This window comes from Protopterus annectens, chromosome 8.part0 (assembly GCF_019279795.1).
Source record: "Protopterus annectens isolate FY-2018-M chromosome 8.part0, PAN1.0, whole genome shotgun sequence".
Classification (NCBI taxonomy): domain Eukaryota; kingdom Metazoa; phylum Chordata; order Ceratodontiformes; family Protopteridae; genus Protopterus; species Protopterus annectens.
Window position 1 is genome coordinate 1,815,212,494 of NC_056741.1, and position 23,560 is coordinate 1,815,236,053.

At 37.9% G+C, this 23,560-nt stretch overlaps 1 protein-coding gene across 8 annotated transcripts in view; it reads left to right on the forward strand.

Annotated features, from left to right (window-relative positions):
• Positions 1 to 1,628: 1,628 nt before the first annotated feature.
• Positions 1,629 to 23,560, forward strand: part of MTSS2 (MTSS I-BAR domain containing 2) — a 1,242,959-nt gene continuing 1,221,027 nt past the window's right edge. For all 8 annotated transcript variants that reach the window (XM_044081300.1, XM_044081304.1, XM_044081301.1 and 5 more), the window contains exon 1: positions 1,629 to 2,237. In XM_044081300.1, coding sequence (XP_043937235.1) covers positions 2,169 to 2,237 — 69 coding nt within the window. In that variant the 5' untranslated portion in view covers positions 1,629 to 2,168. The remainder of the gene's footprint in view (positions 2,238 to 23,560) is intronic.

Genomic DNA, 23,560 nt, shown 5'->3' on the forward strand with positions numbered 1-23,560 from the left:
GAGAAGTCAGGCAGGGAGGGGGGGAGGAACAGTGAAGGGCGAGGACCTGCTTGCATTTCCTGGGGGAGGGGGTGCATGTACTCAGAAGCACATAGGGCAGTGTGAGGTCTCTGTTGGAAACTGGAGGCACCACTGCTTGTGCTGTCAGGGGAAAGGGCAGGGGTGCTCTGTGGGAACACCCCTTGTGGAAGTGAGGGACATCTTCTGCTGCCATCCCATTGCATGTCCCCTCTAACCAGCATCTTAGTGAGTGCATGCAGTGTTATGGCTGGGGAGGAAATTAAAAAATATCAGACTACCCCTGATGGTTGCCTGGATGGCAAGCCCTCCCTGTTTGGCTGTCATCCAGTGAAGAGAGCAATTGTGCTAATGAATGGGGAGAGAGACTGATGGTTGGCAGGCAGTGGGAAGAAAAAAAGAATACAAGCAGCTGTCAATTTTCTTGGAAAACTAAGTGTACATACCTCAAATTGGAAGACTGGATATATGCCCTTATGTGCCAAGAGTATTTTATGTACCTGTATACGAATATACATAGCCTAGTGTGGCTGTAGTGTTATACTCTTTGGCATCACTATTTGGCTACTTTATCTTGAAATGTAACCACAAACTTAACTAGTTCTTCAATTGCCTAAGAAGGTATCAGCTGCCCTGTCACACTTTATGACTGACAGGAATACAGGACACTTTGGTGCAGCATTAATTACCCTTACAAATTCATTAGCCAAAAGTACATTTATCTGATTTATTTGGTTAGTATACCCAAGCCAGGTCTACACCAAATTATTTGAAGCACAGTATGCCTTCAGGATCCTGGATACTGGCTAAAAGCTACGAATGCCTGAAATATTTCCCTTGCTTATTGGAATATCGAGAAAGTCTCAAATATAGAAACAAGTGCACCATATTGCTGCTAAATGACATAAGAGCGGAGTGCCAGGTTTTCAGAGGGTGCAAAATACACGCGTGGGGTTAAGTAAGGATGTATTTAACTGTAAACTTCCAGCGATCTAATTTCTAGGCGGCTGCGAAAAATTAAACATAGCCAGGTTAGGGTCTTGACAGAAAGGCTTCTTTTCAAATGAAAATTTCAATATAAACGTATGTCCTGACAGAGGGCTATTTCATAGTCACCCAGTTAACACAATGTCTGATGAGAAAATAACACATTATCTGTTAAGCCTCTAGGAAAGCCCTCGTTTAGCAGCACATCAGTTCTGAGTCGCTGGTTCTTCGACTGCGGTTGTTACTCTAACCTTGGAAACATAAAAAGAAACCAGTGGCGAGGTGTAGGCATTTATTTATTCCTTTAGGATGATAGCCGTAAAGGAATGCAAGTAACACCTTTAAACGCACGCAGTGCACATTATTATAAGAACATGTAACCCCCCCCCCCCACACACACACGTTTACATGGAGGGGGGTACACGTCTAACTGGTCCCCCAAGTCAGCTATCGGAAAACACTAACTGTAAGTAAATGGTGTCCCCATCCTTCTGCTGCTTCTCTCACCCACCCTCCCTCCATCTACTGCCTGGATCCCTCCCACCATCTGGGCCATGTGACCCAGTGCCCCCCCCTCCCCGATCAGATTACGGGCCATTGGCTACAGTGTTGCTCTTCAGAGGCAGTAGCATAGCCGTCCTATGTCGATGCACAGTGGCGGGAGAGGTGCTGCAGCAGGGACTCTATCCACGGTCGTGTGCCTTGACCTCCTTCATCAGTGGCTGCCATCATCACCTCCTCTGTCAGTGCCCCCCCACCCCTGGACATCACAGTGCCTACAGCAGAGATGAACTAACTCCTCCCGCTGCAGCTGGCAGTAGCCGGCTTGGCGACATTAAGGACCAGTTTTGCAATAACAACCACACAAGGCAGTGCCCACTGTTTGTAGAACACAACCCATTGCACAGTGTTTGGAGTGCAGCTGTTGGGAGGACCAGTCTTGGTGCTGTCGGTTCTGGGGCGTGAATCGGAGCTGGTTTAAATCTCCATGCTTAGCTGATCCCAGCGCTGGTGGAATATTCTTTGTATAGCAACCGTTCTGGAACCGCATCCTTATCATCGGTACATTCTCCTTCGCGTTATATAGGGGGTTTGTAGGAATCTGCCTTATACGCATACGTACAAATACATTTCATTTTCAAGGGTAATAGGATTTTCCAATTATGGAGTCTGTGGACAGAGAGTGCGGTGCCCTCGGGGGACTCTTTCAGGCAATCGTCAATGACATGAAGGTAAGAGCCATTTATTAGTGTAGTATTGTCTGACAAGAGACCTGCAAGGGGGTGGAGGTGTTTTTTTTTACATGCCCACTGTGTCATTTCAGTAAATAATTACGTCTTTCTTTAGAAATGTCTGTGTGCGCGTGTCTGTGTATACATGCTAGGCGTGTGTGTTTGCATATACATACTACCTGTGTGTATACATGCATACGTGTGTGTGTGTGTGTGTGTGTGTGTGTGTGTGTGTGTGTGTGTGTGTGTATGTGTGTATGTGTGCAGCTTGATGAAAGGAATGGTATGATGGGCAAAGGAATATTCCCCATTTTTAAGAGCAGTATTTTTCTATCTTCTTCCTTTTTTTTCTGCTTGGATTGTGTTGGCTCTTGGCGTTCCGCAAAATCATTTTGAGCTACAGATGCCCATTTTTTTTATCATTTTTCCTACTTACTTTTTTCTTTTTTTATACCGTGCTTGCACAGACTGCAAAGGCACTCCGCCTGCCAAGCATATCTTTCTGTGGGGTGAACAGAGGAGCATTACAGATCACAGTAGACTGAATCAATGCTGATTTCAAAAACTTTGAAGTATTCCCTGACTCAGAAATGAGTCCACTCACCTCCAGACATGTAGAGCACTAAAGTCACAGGAACATACTGTGAGAAGAAAATGGCTAAGAAGATGTGACGGTAAATGTAGTGATGCTGTCTATTTAAAAGAAGTTTGAGTCTGAAAATGATTAGGATCCCTCTGTCTGTATTTTTTTCCCTAGAGACATATAATCATTGTCTTGTCAGCACTGGAATGTTTGCTTCTGAAAGTGAATGTGCCAACATTTTGAGGGATTTGTTTTATTGATGTAGCCTGTTTCAGGGAAGAGTGGGGGCAAGTGAAGGGCTCTGTAATTCCTAGCAGTTTCTCATTGCAGATCACACACTACCAGGTCTACAAGGATTCCTGTGTTGTGCATGGAAATCGCCAAGAAAAATGACATTTATTCACCTCCCTTAGGAATTCTGCACAAGGGTATATTTTATTGGAGAAGTATGTAATATGTTAAAATAAATCACTTCAGTTCTGAAACAAAAGTAACATTCTGATATGTGTGCACAAAGTTAATGGAACTACAGTAATTGCTAGAATTGAGTTGTGTAAACTTGTTCACTTAAGAACCACACTAGCAGTTGTTGCAGAACTGTTTCATTTATGTAGTTGTAAACTTCTGGTTGACATCGCTGCAAGGGTGAAATCTTGTATTTGTGTTTTCATTCTTTAATTTGTCACTTTATTCTGGCAGTACAGTCTTGTGATACGAGATTCTTCTTGTTTTATCCCCTGCACCCTTTTTGCTTTCTCAGTACATCAATATATTTGCAAACAACACAACTGCTTTGAAGCTGGTTATCATTTGCATAGTGCAGAAAAACAAATCTTTATGCTATTTTGTAACTCGGAACATGGACTGGACATAGCAGCAGTATTTGCAAAAGCATGTGGCTCAGAGTTGCACTGCTGGGGTGATGGCTGTCATAATTAAAACCACACTGACATTAATTTTTTTGATCAGCATTCAGAACACTTTTAATCATGAGACAACACCATGTACCACTCTGCACCACACTGCCAGGTTTATTAGCATTTTGTGGCTGCCACAAATCTATCTGTGAATAATGGGTATGATAGACCATACAGACTTGTACAACGTGGATAGAGGGATATGTTTGCGTCTGATTAAAATGGTCATTATACTTTTATGTAATGCAATGACAGTCCAAATGTTGGCATACTGGCAACTACTGCATAAGTGTGCATATTATAACTTCAGAACCAGTCTTGGGACATTGTAGTGCTGTGGTTATAGCAACTGGGTGAGAATTCCAAAGACTTTCCAGATGCCAAACGTACCACAAACTGTATGCTTTTCCTTATGACTCATAACTTTCCATTTATACATAACAACTGGAGATGTGAATAAGCACAGAACTCTACTGAAGAAAGATGCTGCATTTCAGCTAGGTAGACTGTCTCAGAAACAAAAGATTAAGCATCTTTTTCTTTCTGTTATCAGGGACCTCAGCTTTCACTTGTCAGCTCTGTATCTTTAAAGTGGTTTACTGGGTAACAAGTTAAATAACAGAAATGCAAAGACTGTAACAAATGTTTGGATTTATCCAACAGCTTCTTTATACTGAATTTTTGGAAGTACATTAGATACTGACAGCACTGGTGAGGTAGCAATGCATAATATCGATTGCCGGAGCATTTTTCATGCATGTAAGTGTTGCACAAGAGGAGAGAAGTAGTTGTGGTGGGGAAGTTTTTGAGATAAAAGTATATTTTTTTCAGGAAATATCATTATTGTTATACTGCAGTAAACTAACAGCGTCATCACATACCACACACAATGGGAATGGGGTGTTGGGGGATGAGAAAACAGAAAATGACAGTTCCATCCAATCTGATAAATGACGTGATGGTTACCATTTAAGTCCCATGTGCTAATACAATTTTTAGTATACAATATGTGTACAGTTTTTGATGTGTCTATGTCTGCCAGTAGTAATCAATTTTATTGACTGGTATTTAGTCAATAACAGCTCGAGACCTAACTTTCTTGGGTGGCGTAAGCCAGGGAACCTTGTTGGCTAGGCTTACTTAGGCCCTTGGGCCGATAGCCTAGTACCTACCTATTAACCTATGAACAGGTGCCCCAAGAGATCTACATTAACCCTTTATTTTTCAAAGGCTTTTTTCAAACATAATACTAGGCAAGGGCTCCTGGACTGCTCATGCTTGTCTGTGTTATGTGGTCCACACTCAAGTTGTTATAATGCAGGACTGACATTTCCAGTGTTCTAACATCGATTTTGGGAAGCAGCTTAAGTCTTCATGCTGGGCTGGGGAATTGTAGATCAGACTATAAGAAAATGTATATTTGTCATAATAGATCCCTTTTGCCTTCTGAGCCATTGCCAAAACCAGATTCCTGATCTAAACTGTAGTCGTCTTATCACCATAAATGGTTCAACTTTATTAGGATGCAATTGCAATAATTCTGTTTACCTTTGCAAAAGCCAAGCTTTCCATGTGCTTCAAGCTGATACATTGTTCCATAGCTTGCACATTCTGATGGTACTTTATTTATTGATTTATGTTTGTCTTCTCCATTCTGACTTGGATTGCAGCATTTTCTTTCTTCAGGTTTGCTATGATTTTTTATAACTAAAGAAATTATTTTTTTTTTTTAGATGTGACACAGGATCTGGATTAGCTAGACATAACAAGGCCTTGCTGAGTTTAATTATGACAGCTGCCGAAACAACAATTACTAGAAAATGGAAATCAAAGTCTAAACCAGTTGTATTAGAAGTAGTAAATATGGCAACAGAGATAAAATAAATGGAAGTAGTAGCTTTAGAAAAGGTTAAGAGCCGTAGCTTTCAACCTCTTAGTGCAAGAAATCTGGACAAAGCCTGACATAATGGGGGATCAGCAGCCCAACAATAGGTCTAGATTTTAAATATTGCTGTTATAAACTTAGAAATTTGCTAGAATCACAGGGCTTGTCTTATGCATTTTCTGAATGATTAGAAGACTGAAATTCAAATGTATGTAATTAGTGAATTCAATCATGAGATCATCCAGTGATTTGGCAGAAAACCACAAATTTTATGAGTAACAGACCAAAAATATGAGGCAAAAAATTGGACATTCTGCAAAAATCTGGATAGTTGAGAGGCATGGTAGGAGCAAATTACATTGAAAAAATTGGGAATTGGGTGAGCAATAAATGCAGAAGAATGTTGTGGAGAGGGAATAAGGTTTAAGGGAAAGCACAAATTGAATGAACTATATAGTATTCGATTAGCACTGACTGTATAATGTTTGCAAGTAAAAATATGTCAGTATGTTTTGTTTTCATTTATATAAATATATTATTGCCTGTCATAAGTGATAATTCAATAAAGATTTTTTTGTTAAAAAATAACAAAACAGTTAAGATCCTTAGGCCTATGTGATGTCAAAGATCCTAGTGCCTACAAAATGACTGACTGTAACCCTCTCCTTGTACAGCCTTGTGAATGATGTCTCAGTGTACTTCACAATAGAGCCAACTATCACTAAAACATTTCTGTTGGTACTGTGATTCAAAATGATTGAATCGGAGCCTTTCTTCTCAGGGTAACTGTTTATGGGAGGTATGCATGATTATATTTACTAATATATGCATTTTTATTATGATGGTAAATCTCACAGGTTTCTCAGTCATAAAGAACAGTAGAGGTGATAAATAAACTGTAAAACTTCACCTTGGTGTCCTTTCATAGCTTACATTGCATGAAGATGTACTGATACAGTTTCCACAGGGTTACAGTAGCACACTGGATGCCAAACGTCATAGTCTTTCATCACCAAAGTGCGGAAGTATTTCCAGAATATGTCCTTTGTTGGTGAATTGCTGGGAACTGTTTACAGGCTAAGGCCAATGTCTTCATGAGATTGACTGACAGTCCCAGACTGCCATTGTTTCCAGCACTGATTGGAAGTCAATCTCAAAGTATGTGTTTGTGTGCAGAGGTACAGTCATCAGCCCATGAAAATGGGATAAACCTTGAAAAATCTTAACATTTAAATAAAGATTTCTGACACTGAAAGAAACTTCCTTGTCTGTATTCTTTATCAGCTCTAATGGGAGCTTGACCTTTGGCAAGGAACAGAACAGGTGCTACCAAAAAATTAGAAAACAAAAATGAGATGATGACATCAAGGTTGGGGTGATAACACTCCCCCGTACTTTTTCACAGGTCAAACTGAGTGGGTCTCTCTTTTAAGCTTTCTAGAGAGACTGCTGGCAGTCATTTGGTCATAGAAAAGCCTCTGAACCTTTATTATTTTTGTAAGACAGCCAGATCATGTCAAGATGTCCCAGAAGGCGTCATAACGGAGGAAATCAGATGTTGTTATGAGAGTAGTGAACGTTATGTAGCAGTCCTTCTGATCCTGGGACTTCTGTTATTTTCGCCTTACAGCAAAGATGGCATCTGCTGCTTACCTAATACAAACACCACTGTGGTACATTAAGGAGTGCCAGAAGGTTCTGTTGTGCAGAGGACAGTCTTCATTCTATGTTTTCCTCAAGTTACAGTTTATGCGCCTCTGACTGTCACTAACTAGCAGGCTGGTTGTCAGACAGCATCATTACAAACTAATATTATCAACTAACCTAACAAAGGTCACATATCAGTAGAGGTAATTACTCCTTTTCTGCCAATGCACACTTGACTTGGAATTATTTGCACTAAAAGTACGAACTGTTGAGACACGTAATATCTTTTACAGTTACATCCAAGGCTACACATGTCTGCAGGGACCCAACCCAGCACAATTACCACATGTAACCTATTCCTTAATGCTCTGCATCTTATTCCTTAGCAGGTCTGAATTGTACTGCTGTCTTTTTTTCCCTAAAACATCTATTAAACTGCTTTCTCCTAACTTGAATATAAACAGCAGCGCATTTTTAAGTGATGGGTACCATACATCTAAACTTGCAGACACTCAAAATAGGAACAGAAAAATTAGGACATCTAGCCACAAATCTGAATATCTAATTGGCATAAAATGTGAATACCAAATAGCACGTAACTCTTCTCAGATTGAGTAGGAATGTGGAATACTATTCAGAAGCACGTTTAAAAAACAGAAAGTGACAAAAATGATAGAAAAATATTAACACATTATCAGATGGAGTGTAAAATCTGTAGACTTTAACTATATTGCAAAACTCTACAATACAAAGTAATTTGCCTCTTTCTTTAAGTTGACACAGGGCATTAAGATTATGGGGATTATGCCAGAAGTATATTCATAATGTAGTGTGATGTTATGTGTATTAGACAGTTTCAAAAATCAAGTGAAGAGAGGAATTCAGAAAATTTTCTGAAGGGGTAAATCAAACCTGAAAACATAGACAGGTGACCTGCTGCCTGTCTCTTTCCCTTATGTCTGTTATTATTTGGTCTGAGGCTCCTTTATAGTGATAATATTGGCCAAGGGCACATATAGATATGTTTAGTAGAGTGACGCCTTATCTTCCAATTTGCTTTGGCATGGGATGCAGTATCTGTAATGGAGAGCTTTAAATACACATTGTATCTTTTTGACATATTAGAAGATTGCATTATACATGGAAACTAATACCTTAATTTCCTGCTGTGTGTGCTGTTTCTTACTGTTTATGCTACAGCTCAGTTTGTGTTATGCATTGGGGTTTGAATATTTTGCATTATTTTGTCGCTTGTGCTTTGTCTAAATGGTAATTGAATGTGGTAGTGACCTTGGGAAGGATGACTGCAGGTGCCTAGACTCCCCTTTTAATATGATCATACTACCTTATTGTTTGTTTTTTTGTTTTCTTGTTTACAGTTTCACTAAATGCAGTAAAGCATATAAAAATCAAACACCACTCTTCGGCTTGGAGTCTGCTGTCTCTTCCCCTCATATCCCCTGTGCTTGCATTTTGACTGCAGATTTTTTTTAATAAGCTCTCATTTATTTACACTTCAGTTGGCTATAAACATACTTAGGTGGTGAAAACTGAATACAGACTTTATTTGAACTCACAGGCTGGAAAAGTAACAGATGAATATATCAAGGCCTTTCTTTACAGGAATATTCCATATATGACTTGCATATCTTCTGGAAACATACTCTTCTTATGATAGCTAACAAACTATGGTCACAAGAAATGACATTTGGCTTGAAGGGTAAGGTTTTACAGCCTATTGGAAGATGCTGCTTTTTTCTGAATGGAATTATCTATGCAAGATAGTTTAGACTATGGAGCATTTTTTCCTGTGAAACAACCGTATGCTAATTTAAGCAATCCAATTAGTTTATTAATTGATTAATTTAATTTCAATCAGGTGGTTGCTTGGAGCATGTGTAAGGCACACATTTAGGATATCCGAATATGCCATTTGTTTTAGATGACACAGCCGAAGTTTGCTTGCTTAGGATGACGCATACCTAAGGATTCTGATTTGGAATGTTTGGATGGGTATTCCATTGTTAGAATACCTAAACTGTTACTCAGCTTGAACAAATTGAAAGCTGATGCTTTCTTTCTGCAAGACATTAGACTTAATGAAACAAATACAAACTCAAGAAAGCTTGTGCATGGAGCCGTTTTTTCTCTTCTTTAACACAGGACATTAAGATTATGGGGAGGGGGTACTTCAAATACATAAAAATGTATCCGTGTAAGTAATGAGATTTAGTTTCTGATTCTAAGACAGGTCCTGGAAGTCACATTTTAAGTATGACCCCCCCACAGATGTTCTATGAGTTTAATGCACGTGGTCTATATTCAGACTCCCTACACTTTCTTAAAGGATATTCACTTATTTACCTTTATCAGAAGGGTTATTAGTCATGGGTGGCAATTTTAATTGTGTAATTAGCCCACATTGTAACATGTTGTTAAGGGATGTGACTTGGGAATTATTTTGTTGGAAATGCAAGGAGGGAACAATGACTACACCTGGTATATAAAATAAATTCCAGGACTGGTGTTTTTTTTTTTTTTTTTTTTTTTGAGGGGGGGGTCACACCTGTCTTTTCACCATTATTTGAATTGCTTACTCTTAATTGTCACCAAAGCTTAATATGTTTCATAAACACTCTATTGTCACTGACTATATAATTTTGTGGTTCCTTCTGTGCAGACATGTATCTTCATCTAAACACTACATATGAATAACTATCAAGTCATTTTCTTTCAAAAGGTATAAAACACACACACAACTCTCCTTTGTCCATGGTCAGAGAATATAATTTCACTGCCATTTCCACTTCTTCAGCCTTCAAGTTGCAGCTAGTAGGCCTTGTCCTGCAGCTTTTGTTTTTCTAGACTTACTTGATAGCACATTTTATTTCTTCAGTGGTAGGCAGGTCTGCATGTGTTCTTGTTACATGGCATGCACGCAATAGACTGAAAGTGGCATCAGTCAGTGAGGTCACAGTTTAGGAACGCATGTTCCATCTACCTTGAATGATTTAATTTCCCTTTATGACAATAATGCTATCCTGAGAACAGGCATGCATAGCTCCAGGAAAATCTGCACCATAAAGGGCCCCTGTATCCTGAAACCATTTTTATCAGATATTTCTTTAAGAGTTTGACATCAGCTGCTGATACAGCTCTTTACTGGCATCAAACACCATCTTGCCATATGTAATATGTTATTCTTTTCCAGATGAGCAGAGCTTCAGTAACATCACTTTTCTGAAAACAAGTCTGGTTGATATCGAATGTTGTCAAGTGGATTCAGCACATGTTAAATGGCTGGAGGTTTTGTACTCCTTTACATGTAATGTTATTATTGGCTATGGACATGGAAGATTGCCTGAGTTATTGATATTACAGAAGGTCTTGTTGAAACTTAGTTTTGCATATTCTTTTATAGTTTTTGGCAGTCTTCGTTATTTCTATTTGTTAGTTTGAAACAGAGGTTTAAGACCATTTCCGAAGAGGGACTGTATGCCTAATAGGCTTACCTGGTTAACAGACACTTTTTCTGTTAGCTGAATGTTCATAATAGATCTGATGAAGCCATGGCCTGTCCATCTATCATCTACACTTTGTATTTCACTGGTGATTTGGACATATTTTTTGTCATGAGCTTAAACAACGGCTCAGGCAAAGTGTTGCAGCTTGGGTCAGGGGTGTCTTCCAGTCTTTTTGTATTAATATTGACTGTGATGACCAAACCATGTTGCACACTTTTGTTAAGAAGCAAAATGAAAATACATTTTGTTTTTAATACCCAACTTTTCTGATAGCGACATTTGAGAGATTTGATTAATATCCATTTTTTTTTGCAAAGAAGTCATGCAAGAAGGGTAATGTTGTCTTTGTGGAGCTGATAAGACATCACCAAGGTTAGAGTAAAAAAACTGCTGCATATACATACCAGCATAAGGTGTCGGGGCACATCCACACCAGCATTAGGTGTTGGGGCATATCCACACCACCATTAAGTATCGGGGCATATCCACACCAGAATAAGGTGTTAGGGCATATCCACACCAGCATTAGGTGTTGGGGCACATCCACACCAGCATTAGGTGTTGGGGCACATCCACACCAGCATTAGGTGTCGGGGCACATCCACACCATCATTAAGTGTCAGGGCATATCCACACCAGCATTAGGTGTCAGGGCACATCCACACCAGAATTAGGTGTCAGGGCACATTCACACCAGCATTAGGTGTCAGAGCACATCCACAAGAGCATTAGGTGTCGGGGTATATCCACACCAGCATTAGGTGTCAGTGTATATCACACCAGCATTAGGTTCTAGGTTCCTAGGTACATACTAGGCTAGTTGCTCTTGCAAGCCATTTTAAACCTAGCCAATTTCCCTTCATATGTGAGAATCAAACCCTGTACCTTGTGTCTGTAAGGTAAACATATTAACTATTATGTCATACCCCATCAGGGGACATCCACACTAACATTAGGTGTTGGGGCATATCCACACCAGAATTAGATGTGGGAGGGGGCACATCCACACCAGCATTAGGTGTCGGGGCATATCCACACAAGCATTAGGAGTCAGGGCACAACCACACCAGCATTAAGTGTCGGGGCATATCCACACCAGCATTAGGTGGTGGGGCATATGTGCTGACAGTGGTGGCATTGTGACTGTTGCTGAGCTTGAGACCGAGATTAATGAGGTATATGTTTATATCAGTATTAACTCATCAAATTATATTTTAATTCAGTCTTCTTCTTTCGGCTTTTCCGGGTTAGGGGTCACCACAGCGGAACTCCGGTCCACTAATTAGTGGCAGTAGATTTTTATGGTGCCGTGGTGCCAGCCCGACACCCAACCTTCAACGAAGGCACACCCATTCACGCATGTCTTTTGAATGTCACTCGACCACGGGGAGGACATGCAGACTCCACACAGAAGGCGCTCCAGCCTAGAATTGAATGGGAGAACCTCTTGCTGTGAGGCGACAACGCTACCGCTGCACCACCGCAGCTTAAGTGTATTTTAGCACTAAAGAAAGTATATGATTTATAAGCTAAAAGAGCACTGCAGGTTTCTTAAAGTGATTTCAAGACATTTCAAAGTGTAGGGTCCTTGCGTGTGCCAAATGTGGCCTGCATCCCAGCAATGTTTTTGTTTTTGTAAATATTATTAGTTGCAGTTTTAATGCTGTTCTGTCTTCATACCATGATGGCAGGGAGGAGTGTGATAATATAACCATCACAACATGTCTGAAAACAGCAGTGAAGTGTGACTTAACATTTTTCCTTGGCAGTATTGCATTGCAGTACTTAATGGCTGGACAGAAGTGTAGATAAAATTTGCATGAAATTAATACTGCTAATAATTATTTTTTTCTGTAAAGTAATGCAAAATGAAATTACTGTAATGTTTAGCGCAAATGAGAAGGAACTAATGTTGAATGTTTGTTCAGGTGATACTGTAGTATACCTTCTGCCTGTAGTACTAATTAATGACTTATAAGTTGGCTTCCCTGTGGTAATGCAATGACATTTTGTTTTTCAGAGATGATGCAGATATAGCACCCTCACCGACAAAGTCCAATGCTTATATTTAGTCTCAGTATTTAAAACAGCTTTCTCCAAATGGTTCGCATATACAACAGCACATTTAGGAATGTGTTGCTCTTTGAATACCTGCGCAGTATTGTATTAATTTCCATTCTGTAGCAGGCGTTACATGCTGGAGATAGTACAGATTAATTTACGCATATGGCTGTTAACACCCACCAGTAAGTTTCTTCACTGCTTAAAGCAAGTGCAGTTGCTTCAGTTATAGTAAAAACATAACCACTGAATGCAACCAATTTGTCATTTAAAGCTTGCTTTTATAAACTGGCAGATGTGAACAAAGCATAGAAAATGAAGCAAGGACTAAGTCTGCCTAAAGCTTCCCCTCTGAGTCCCCAGCACTCTGGGGGTGGCCTTCTTTAAGAAAAGATATATCATTTTGAGAAGCAACAGTGTAACAAAGCTAGAAACTTTAAAACCACTTCACAAAACCATCCGTAATTTGCAGGAAGTAAAGAGGACACACTACAGTACCATCTGACAACATGAAAACACAGATTAAAAAGGTGTATGAATTATTTTAAACAAACCAAACCATTCAGAGGATTACAGTAACTCAACTCTTATTTGTATGTTGTCAATACTGGGATTTCACCAGATTGTTTAAATACTTCTGTGAACAATGTGTTCTAAGAGCAAATGGCAATCCCATTATAATTTCAGCCTTTGGAAGTCCTGGTTGCTGCTGCACCTGTTTTGAAATGTTATATGCTTCCACGACCAATGGTACTGCGTAATTTCTCCATGAATTATATTTGCTTCTAAAGTAGTTATTCTGTACAAGTGGTGATAATTAGAGTTTTACTTCCTAAATTATAAGAAATATGGATCAGTTTTCTATAGTATATTCAATTTAATTTTAAAGATTAAAGTCGTGAATCATAAATTTTGAACAGAAAATATAAATGTTACAACAGTTTCGGTTTAATTTCACCAACACTTTTCTAATGCCATGATGGGAATGTTCCCATTCCTAAATTAAAGTATGATTAAAGTTTTTGAAATTAGTATTGCTTTAATCTTTGATGTTAGCCAAAAGTGCTCTTTGCAGCATCTGCAGTGTACCTAGAACTGACTCCTTCTGCAATTCATGTGGAGTTACGTGTATTGGCAGCATGTCTAAGTATGACTGTAACTTCTTTTTTATGAGACCCATTGCTCCTTCTTCTACTACTGGTACTGTCTGGGTATCCTTTTTCAACATTGCCATTGTTTCTGCCTGCAAATCCTGGTATTTTATGACTTTGTGTCTCTATGTTCTATTAGGCATGAGTAATGAAAGGAAAGGAAGTGTATTAAAGTAAAGTGCAAAAGTGTTTGATCAGATATCCAGGGCATCCAGAGTATACCTAGACTCTAACAAAACTCCAATCATCAATCAGATTTTCATCAGTTTCTTTTAATTGTGGTTTGTCAAATTGAGTTAACTTATTTTGTGTGAACCAGCATTGCACTGCGGTGTGTTTTTTTTTCACTCTTCTGCACTGTTGTGGGCAGTTTGTATGTTTAAGTTAGGAAGGTGTAAGGGTCAAGCCCCCCACACGACATGGAGTGGGGGGTGTTGGGGGCTTGTCCTGCTGCAAAATATATTTGTTGTTTGATTTTTAGGCATTTTCAAGTTACATTACTCAATACAAGAAAATTGCCGAAGCATAACTCAGTTTTGAGTAACATGATCAAACTTCAAGAAAGTGATCTGCAATGCTAAAAATCATATGAGTCAAACCTGTACATTTTTTTAATTATTTATTACAGTTCGGTTGCCCTGCTGACCAGTTATACTTCTTTGGGCTTGACTCAAGAAGCAAATAAGAGAATACAGTTGTGTATAATTTCATTTCAAAAGACAATCAAGAATCAACTTAAACTGGATTACTGCAGTTATTGAAATGAAATGAAATAAAATAAAAGTTGCAGTCAGCGTACAGACTAATAATTATGTATAAACATTGTGCATGTTATTGTTTATAAGTTGAACTATAAAATGTACCATATATAGTTGTAATTAGGAAATGAAAGAAAAATCTACATCATAAAGACTCATACACATTTAAACATATTACAGTTAAGAGTATAGCTGTGAATAAGGAGCACATAGTTGGGTGTTAATAAATACTGCCAACCATGAATAAAATAGTGGTGCCATTTGTAGCTTCTGGGGTAAATTGTTCCGCATCCAGGGTATACTTATACTGAAGATTGTGTTGCCTATTCTTGTTTGACATGTTTTAAGTCAAAACTGCTTAGAAGCCCACAATATTATTCAAGGGATATCTGTAAATATCAGGTTTGCTAGTAACCTGAAAATTTATTATTTACTCTGCTGTTGCAGTGGACAGATGCAGATAAGCAAGTTTGCCCTAAAGTAAGATCATGTTCAGCAGAGTTAGGGTTTTGTAGTGGTAGGTAATGGGGTGAAGTTTGTAGAACTTGTCGGTAGGTAACTGGGGCATATTGCCAGAGTTAGGGCTTTACAGAGTAGTTAACTGAGAAAAGTGGTCTATGGCTCTTCTATTCATGTTTGTAAAGTTATGTTATAGTGCAAATAGTCACAGTAAGGAAGTTGTTAGTAACTAGCAATAGTACTTTTGTTATAGTGAGAATAGTCACAGTAAGGAAGTTGTTAGTAATGAGAGATAGTACTGTTGTTCTAGTGAGAATAGTCATGATAAGGAAGTTGTTAGTAACTAGAGATAATACTGTTGTTATAGTGAGAATAGTTTTGGTAAGGAAAGTTGTTCATACTGTTATAAAACAAAAAGTGGTATACAATATAGCAATAACCCATGTCTATTTTTTTCTTAAATAATGTCATTGTATAATAGCAATAACCCATGTCTGGGTGTGGGTAATGCTGGATTTACCCACGGTTGGTGTGGTTTGGTCACGAGGTCAAAGCCCATGTGACCAAAGACAACCGTAGGTAAATCCAGCATTGCCCACACCCAGACGTGGGTTATTGCTATTATACAATGACAATATTTAAGAAAAGAATACTTACTTTTCTTAAATAATGTTTTTGTATAAGGGAGACATGCTGTTCTTCCGCCGCTGGACATTTCCTTGAGCCTTATCTGATGTACTGCGCATATGTTTGGGACTTACGTTCCCATGCATACCCCGTACATCAATGCTCGGGAAAGTAAGCAAAGGAGAAAAGAAGATCACTGTTGCTCTATTTTTCTTTTTTCTTTTTTTTTTTTTTGTAATTAAAAAAAACTGTAGGAGAGAGACAGCATGGACAAAATCCAAGGGATATCGGGTACCTGTGTTTAGTTTTAAATAACGTACCTGATTTTCTTACTATTTTGTCCATACTGCCGCTCTGGTAAAGGTTATAATGAAAGCTCAGTAGGAACCCAGACTAAGTCCAAACGCAATAATATTCCAGAAACAGATGTCCAAAAGCCTGAAGTTGAGTAAAAACTGTTTTAATAACAGTAATAAACATACAAAAAACAAACTGGTGAGCGCTTTCCTGGTTTACCTGCTTCTTCAGACCTCTCTATTGTGTCTGTGTGACTACAGATTTTACTTTTATTTTTTGAGAACTAAAAATAAAATTTGAAGAATATACTGAGGGAAATAACTCTGGGTGACCGGACTTTTTCCATTGGTTTATTCTCGGATTTACAACAGACACGTTGGTTGGGCTGACCAATCATTGTGCACATTTTGGAATGTTAATGGTCAGTCACTGTATAATAAAAAACTAATCAACTGATAAAAAATTATCGTGCAGGTGGACAATGATTTTGAAACTGCTTTTAGAACCAGTAAACCATTTTATTCACGTCACAAACATTAAAAATTGTTTGCGACATGAATAAAATGGTTTATTGGTTTTAAAAGCAATTTCAAAATCATTGTCCGCCTGTACGATAATTTTTTGTTATCATACTGTTGCTATAGTGAGAATAGTCACAGTAAGGAAGTTGTTAGTAACTAGAGATAGTACTGTTGTTGTAGTGAGAATAGTCGCAGGAAGGAAGTTGTACATACTGTTGCTATAGTGTAAATAGTCGCAGTAAGGAAGCTGTTAGTAACTACAGTTAAGATTGTTGTTTTAGTGAGAACAGTCATGGTAAGGAAGTTGTTAGTAACAAGAGATAGTACTGTTGTTATAGTGAGAATAATCACAGTAAGGAAGTTGTTAGTTCATAGGTTTATAGGCTGGTACTAGGCTATCGGTCCTAGGGCCCATACAAGCCTAGCCATAACAATTCCTTGGCTATTTCTTCCCACACTATTTACTTCCGGGCAACTGACATGATCCCCGGGGTGAATTTCCTTTCTCCCATCCAATCGTCAAGGTTCCTTTTCAAGAGGGCCAAGGAGGCACTCTGCTTGACATGTATGGGCGGTCTATTCCAGAGTTTGGAGAGTCTCTGGGTCAGGAACCTATCCCTCCAGCATGTTTTGTTTATTGTGATGACAAGATTTAGATCCCTGGAGCATGTGGCTCTGAGGGATTGGGATTTCTTTAAGTGTAGCATGTCCAACAGCTCTGGGTTTGACATGGCCTTGTATGTTAAGCAGAGATCGCCTCTGAGTAGACGATATGCGACAGAGTATAGCTGGAGTTTTTAAGGCATAGGGCATCTGCTTTAGGCATGTTATTCTTTTAGTGAGGTATTTCTGTGGCCTTTCCAGTTGTTGCAGATGTCTTGAGAGGTACATACCAAATGGGGCATTGAATTCTATAATGGGTCTAATGAGGGATGAGTACAGTGGGACAATGACCTCCTTTTTTCTGGATGAAAAGCCCTTAGTGATGAGATGTGCCACATAGAAGGATTTCTTGACTGTTGTGGCGATGTGGTTATTGAAGGTGAGACCACTGTCCACCTGTGTCCCTAAGTCTCTTATCACACTTTCGGTGTTTAGTGTATTGCCACCTATGTGGTAATTCACGGGTACATGTTTTTTTCCCAAAGGGATAACTATACATTTCTTGGCATTGAGCTTGAGCCCATGGCTCTGGCACCAAGCATCTGTTTCTGTAAGACGCTTTTGTAGAGAATCCACATAATTTGGGGATTCAATAATGGCTCCCAGTTTGCAGTCATCTGCGAACTTTGTTAGCCAGAGTCCCTTAGTGTTGGCCTGTACTTCAGAGAAGTAGTATTTAGTTTGTTTAAGAAATCATCCGTGTCTTTTAGAACTGTTTCATATGAACTTAGGAGTTCTCTTAATTCTTTTTCCACAAATAGGGACATATTTTCAGTAACCCAACCTTGACCTGAAACTATAGGACGTAGCGGTGGATTTGAAATATCTTTATGTATCTTGGGAAGTCCATTGATGCTTGGAATGGTAGGCTTAGGAATATCCAAAAAATTAAATAACTCCATATCAATTTGTCTTTGTAGGAGCATGTCATTCATGTAAGAATTAACTTTGTTTATAGCCTGGTTTACCATAAAAGGTGTAACTTTGGTATATGTTTTGGAGTCTTTTAACACATTTCCCATCCTATTTGAATACCATGTAAAATCCATCACCACTATGGCTCCATCTTTGTCAGCTGGTTTCAAGATGATATCATTATTTCGCTGTAAGCGATGTATTGCTTCTTTCTCTGCAAGTGTGATATTCCTATAATGTTTGGTGTGGGGATCCATTCTCAACTTTTCACCTTCATTGCTGCAAAGTCTGGTGAATAATTCAACTGCCGGATGACTAACTGGTACGAAAGTACTGTTTTTTTTTTAATTTATTATTTTGCTCCTGTTTGTTTCCAAATATACTTTTTAGCTTCACATTCCGTCCAAAGCATTTTAAATCTGTGACAAATTCATCTAAGTCTGATCTAAAAGCAGGAATAAAGGTTAAGCCTTTCTGCAAGATTGACTGCTCAGCAGAATTTAAGACATGCTTAGAAATGTTGACTACCAGTGATCCATTTACATGGGTGATTTCTTCCTCTTTCGATCTTGACTCTGTGATCTGTGATTTTTGTATTGATTTTGTTTCAAAACAATCGGTAAAGTTGCAGTTAAAGGGAGATGTGTTCCATTTTTCTTTGGTATGGCCCCTAAGGTGGTAATTCCTGATGCATTCGCTACGTTGGTATCCAAGGCATCAACTTGTTGTTCTTGCAGAACAGGATTAATAAATTGGTTCTCATCATCTGTAGATGGTGTTACTGTGGAGTTATAGGTGGTTACTGGATTAGTTCTTTTATTGGGTAAAGGATGGAATCTTTGTTCTCCTATGTACTCCTCTCTAGGCCACTCAAAGATCCGCCCATGCTTGAAGTCCAAAACATCCCTGTTTAGTTTCTTAATTTTCTGTTCCTTTATCTTGGATTCATAGATGTTTAAATTAAATTGCAAAGTTTCCAACTTGTTTACCTAAGTTTTTTAAGTTTACTTTTTCTAATTCAGCCTGTTTCTCTTTTATCTGTGGAACAATCTTATCTTCTTCTGGTTTAAAATATTCCAAAAGGAGCTTTATGTATCGAAAACTAGTTTCAAGATTAATGGCTTGCCAGCTTGCTAACAAAGCAGGATGCTGATTCCCGTAACTGGGCATACACGTGACCCACATGCCCCTAGGTATAACTCGATGATGCAGGCATGCTTCTAAATTATATCGTTGCCAAGTTAGTCTTTTTAACTTGAATGCCACAGTTTCAACATCTTTGAATATTGCATCAAAATTGGAATTATCCACATATTCAGGTGTGTTGTTTACTGCATTCACATCATTGGAATCAAACTGTAGATTCAATAAAGAGTTCAAACTGGTTTCTACATTACTAATATTAGTCCCATGGATAAAGTCCAAGCTGGCAAAATTCCCTTTGTTCCTTGTGTTTTTAGTATCATTAGCCATATGCAGTGGGAAAATAAACAAAACAAAAGCAGAAAATAGATTTCCTCACTGCTGCGGTGAACTGTCTAAAGAGCAGCAACAACAAAAACAATGGCAGTAAATTCACCAAGGCTGATGTCCTTTGAAGGTGCTGATATATCTAAAAAAAGTCCATAAACAAAAAGCTTTCTTAAAACGGATTTAATGAAAACAAGTTGTAAGCAATGCAAAAAACGTCCCTTTCTTAACAAAAGATAAGCGCTTTCAATTAAATCTTCCTCAGATCGTGATAAAATATGGGACAATTGTTGGCTTAAGTAAGAATTCACCAGCCAATCCAAGAGCAATAAGAATAATTTAAACCAATTGCCTTTGAAATCGTTCCATCTATTTTACATATGTAAGACCAATAGCTTGCGTTTGTTAGTAATACACCTACTAACTACTTTAGAATCCAGTTCCTATATTGGATGCAAATTAGCTGAAGTGTATAGCCAATTGAAATTTTCAAAACGCGGCAATAGCTGATCTCAGTATGATTTAATAATAAGTGAGTCAACTATACAATGCCATATAAGAATGACATGTAGAAATAACTAGATAACTAGTAGTTGTATTCTCATGTTATTTGCATAGTTAAATTGTCTTAGCAAAATGAAAACTATAAAAAAAGCACAAATGACTTAGTCAAACCCCTGGTCATATCTCTCTTTACATCGATTGAATAAGAAAAATAGCCAATCCAGGCTCTCAAAATGGAGAAGCCACCAATCATAATTACTGTTCCTTTTTCTGAAGCGTCGGCGTTAATCTACTATTACGATATCAATGTCATGTACAAAAATAATTGGTGATTGTATTTTCATGCTGTTCGCATAACTAAAATGTCTTAAAGAGACGGAAATGATAAGAAAAGCAAATGGCTCAAGCAAACCCATAGTCATATCTCTCTTTAAAACAATTCAAGAGAGAAAAAAATAGCCAATCCGGGCTCTCAAAGTGCAAAAAACACCAATCATGTTTGATGTAGTCTAATCAGTGGTTATTCTTTAAAACTTGACGATATCAATACTAGTGTATGTTTCTTGTCCTTTTTGAGGCGTCAGCGTTGATCCACCACAAATTATTTTCTTTCTAATATATACATGACCATATTCTATAGTTCTTGTGATCTAAGAATAATCATAACTTAATAATTTCATCTGATGTATTCAGTATTTCACTAATAATAGGCATCATTAAAAAACTCTAAGTACTTTCTGTATAATTTTATAATTGGAAATTTGATGGGTCCATGGGTATTAAGAAGCATGGACATAAGATCGAATGACCGATCATATCTCATTACACATGAGCCAGGTAAAGGAGTTAAAAAATATAAGTGGCCAATCAAAACTCTCAGAATGTGGAAATAACCAATCACTGTTGGAATGTGTCATTCAATGGCCATTTGAGAATGTATCGTTCAATGGCCGTTTGAGAGCATTTAGTGGAATATAAAAGATAATCAATACTTCATCATTAATAAGCTTTCTTTAGAAAGCTATAAGAGCTTTCTATATAGCCTTGTGAAATTAAATAGGTCCATGTGTTTAGGAAAATGTGAGCATAAGATCGGAAAACCGAACATGTCTTATTATACATGAGCCAAATTAAAGTATTGATAAATACAAATGGCCAATCAGAGCTCTTGAGGTATGGGAATGTTCGATCACTGTAAATATGAACGGTTCTGTGATCATTTAAAAGCATTTGACAGAATATAAAAATAGGCTTGATAGTCTCTTTCCTAACACCAAAAATGGCTTCCCATAATTCAATAAAGAATCCTGTGACAAAAGTTGAACATAATCAGTCATTGAATGTGCTTAGGGTATTTGGTTGCATCTTAATATTTTCTAGAGATATTACTGTTGTTATAGTGGGAATAGTCACAGTAAGGAAGTTGTTAGTAATGAGAGATAGTACTGTTGTTGTAGTGAGAATTTTTGCAGTAAGGAAGTTGTTCAGTCTGTTGCTACAGTGTGAATAGTCGCAGGAAGGAAGCTGTTATTAACTAGAGATAGTACTGTTGCTATGGTGAGAATAGTCACGGTAAGGAAGTTGTTCTTACTGTTGTTATAGCATAAATAGTAGTAGTAAGGAAGTTGTTAGAAACAAAATAGTACTGTTGTTATAGTGAGAATAGTCACAGAAAGGAAGTTTTTAGAACTAGAGATAGTACTGTTGTTATAGTGAGAATAGTCATGGTAAGGAAGTTGTTAGTAATGAGAGATAGTACTGTTGCTGTAGTGAAAATAGTCGCAGTAAGGAGGTTGTTAGTAACTACAGTTAGTACTGTTGTTATAGTGAGAATAGCCATGGTAAGGAAGTTGTTAGTAACTAGAGATAGTACTGTTGTTATAGTGAGAATAGTCATGGTAAGGAAGTTGTTAGTAATGAGAGATAGTACTGTTGTTGTAGTGAGAATAGTCGCAGTAAGGAAGTTGTTAGTAACTACAGTTAGTACTGTTGTTATAGTGAGAATAGCCATGGTAAGGAAGTTGTCAGTAACTACAGTTAGTACTGTTGTTATAGTGAGAATAGCCATGGTAAGGAAGTTGTTAGTAACTAGAGATAGTACTGTTGTTATAGTGAGAATAGTCATGGTAAGGAAGTTGTTAGTAATGAGAGATAGTACTGTTGTTGTAGTGAGAATAGTCACAGTAAGGAAGTTGTTAGTAACAAGAGATAGTACTGTTCTTATAGTGAGAATAGTCACAGAAAGGAAGTTTATAGAACTAGAGATAGTACTGTTGTTATAGTGAGAATAGTCATGGTAAGGAAGTTGTTAGTAATGAGAGATAGTACTGTTGTTGTAGTGAGAATAGTCATGGTAAGGAAGTTGTTAGTAATGAGAGATAGTACTGTTGTTGTAGTGAGAATAGTCGCAGTAAGGAAGTTGTTAGTAACAAGAGATAGTACTGTTCTTATAGTGAGAATAGTCACAGAAAGGAAGTTTATAGAACTAGAGATAGTACTGTTGTTATAGTGAGAATAGTCATGGTAAGGAAGTTGTTAGTAATGAGAGATAGTACTGTTGTTGTAGTGAGAATAGTCGCAGTAAGGAAGTTGTTAGTAACTACAGTTAGTACTGTTGTTATAGTGAGAATAGCCATGGTAAGGAAGTTGTTAGTAACTAGAGATAGTACTGTTGTTATAGTGAGAATAGCCATGGTAAGGAAGTTGTTAGTAACTAGAGATAGTATTGTTCATACCTCTCAACTCTCCAGATTTTCACAGACTGTCCAGATTTTTGCCTCATTTTTTTTGGTCTTTTTCCTGATAAAATTTGTGTTTCTCTGGCAAACTACACTGAGGATTAAAGTCACTAAATAATGGCAGCCATTTGAGTTTCAGACTTCATATCATTCAGAAAATGCATGCTGACACAACTCCTGCTGTTCTAGGAGCTTTCCAAGTTTATAAGATCAATATTTAAAATCTATCCCTATTTTTGGGCCTATGGCCCCCCCATTATTTTAGACTTTGTGTAGATTTTTTTGCACTAAGAGGTTGAGAGGTATGGTACTGTTGTTATAGTGAGAATAGTCACTGTAAGGAAGTTGTTAGTAACTAGAGATAGTACTGTGACATAAGCAGTGATCAGTCCTTATTCTGGTGAAAAAACTGAACTGTTTAGACAGAGAGTAATTTCTTTTTAGCTTGTGGTGTTTGATGTGCTGATTAATTTAGATAGTCAGCCTAAATCATCTTGTAAATATCTGGGTTTAGAAATTAATTTAGTTTTATTGCCCTTAATTGTATCAGGGTTACCAAGTCCTTAGTTTGTGTGACACTGTTTCCTCTAAATTGGATTAGTT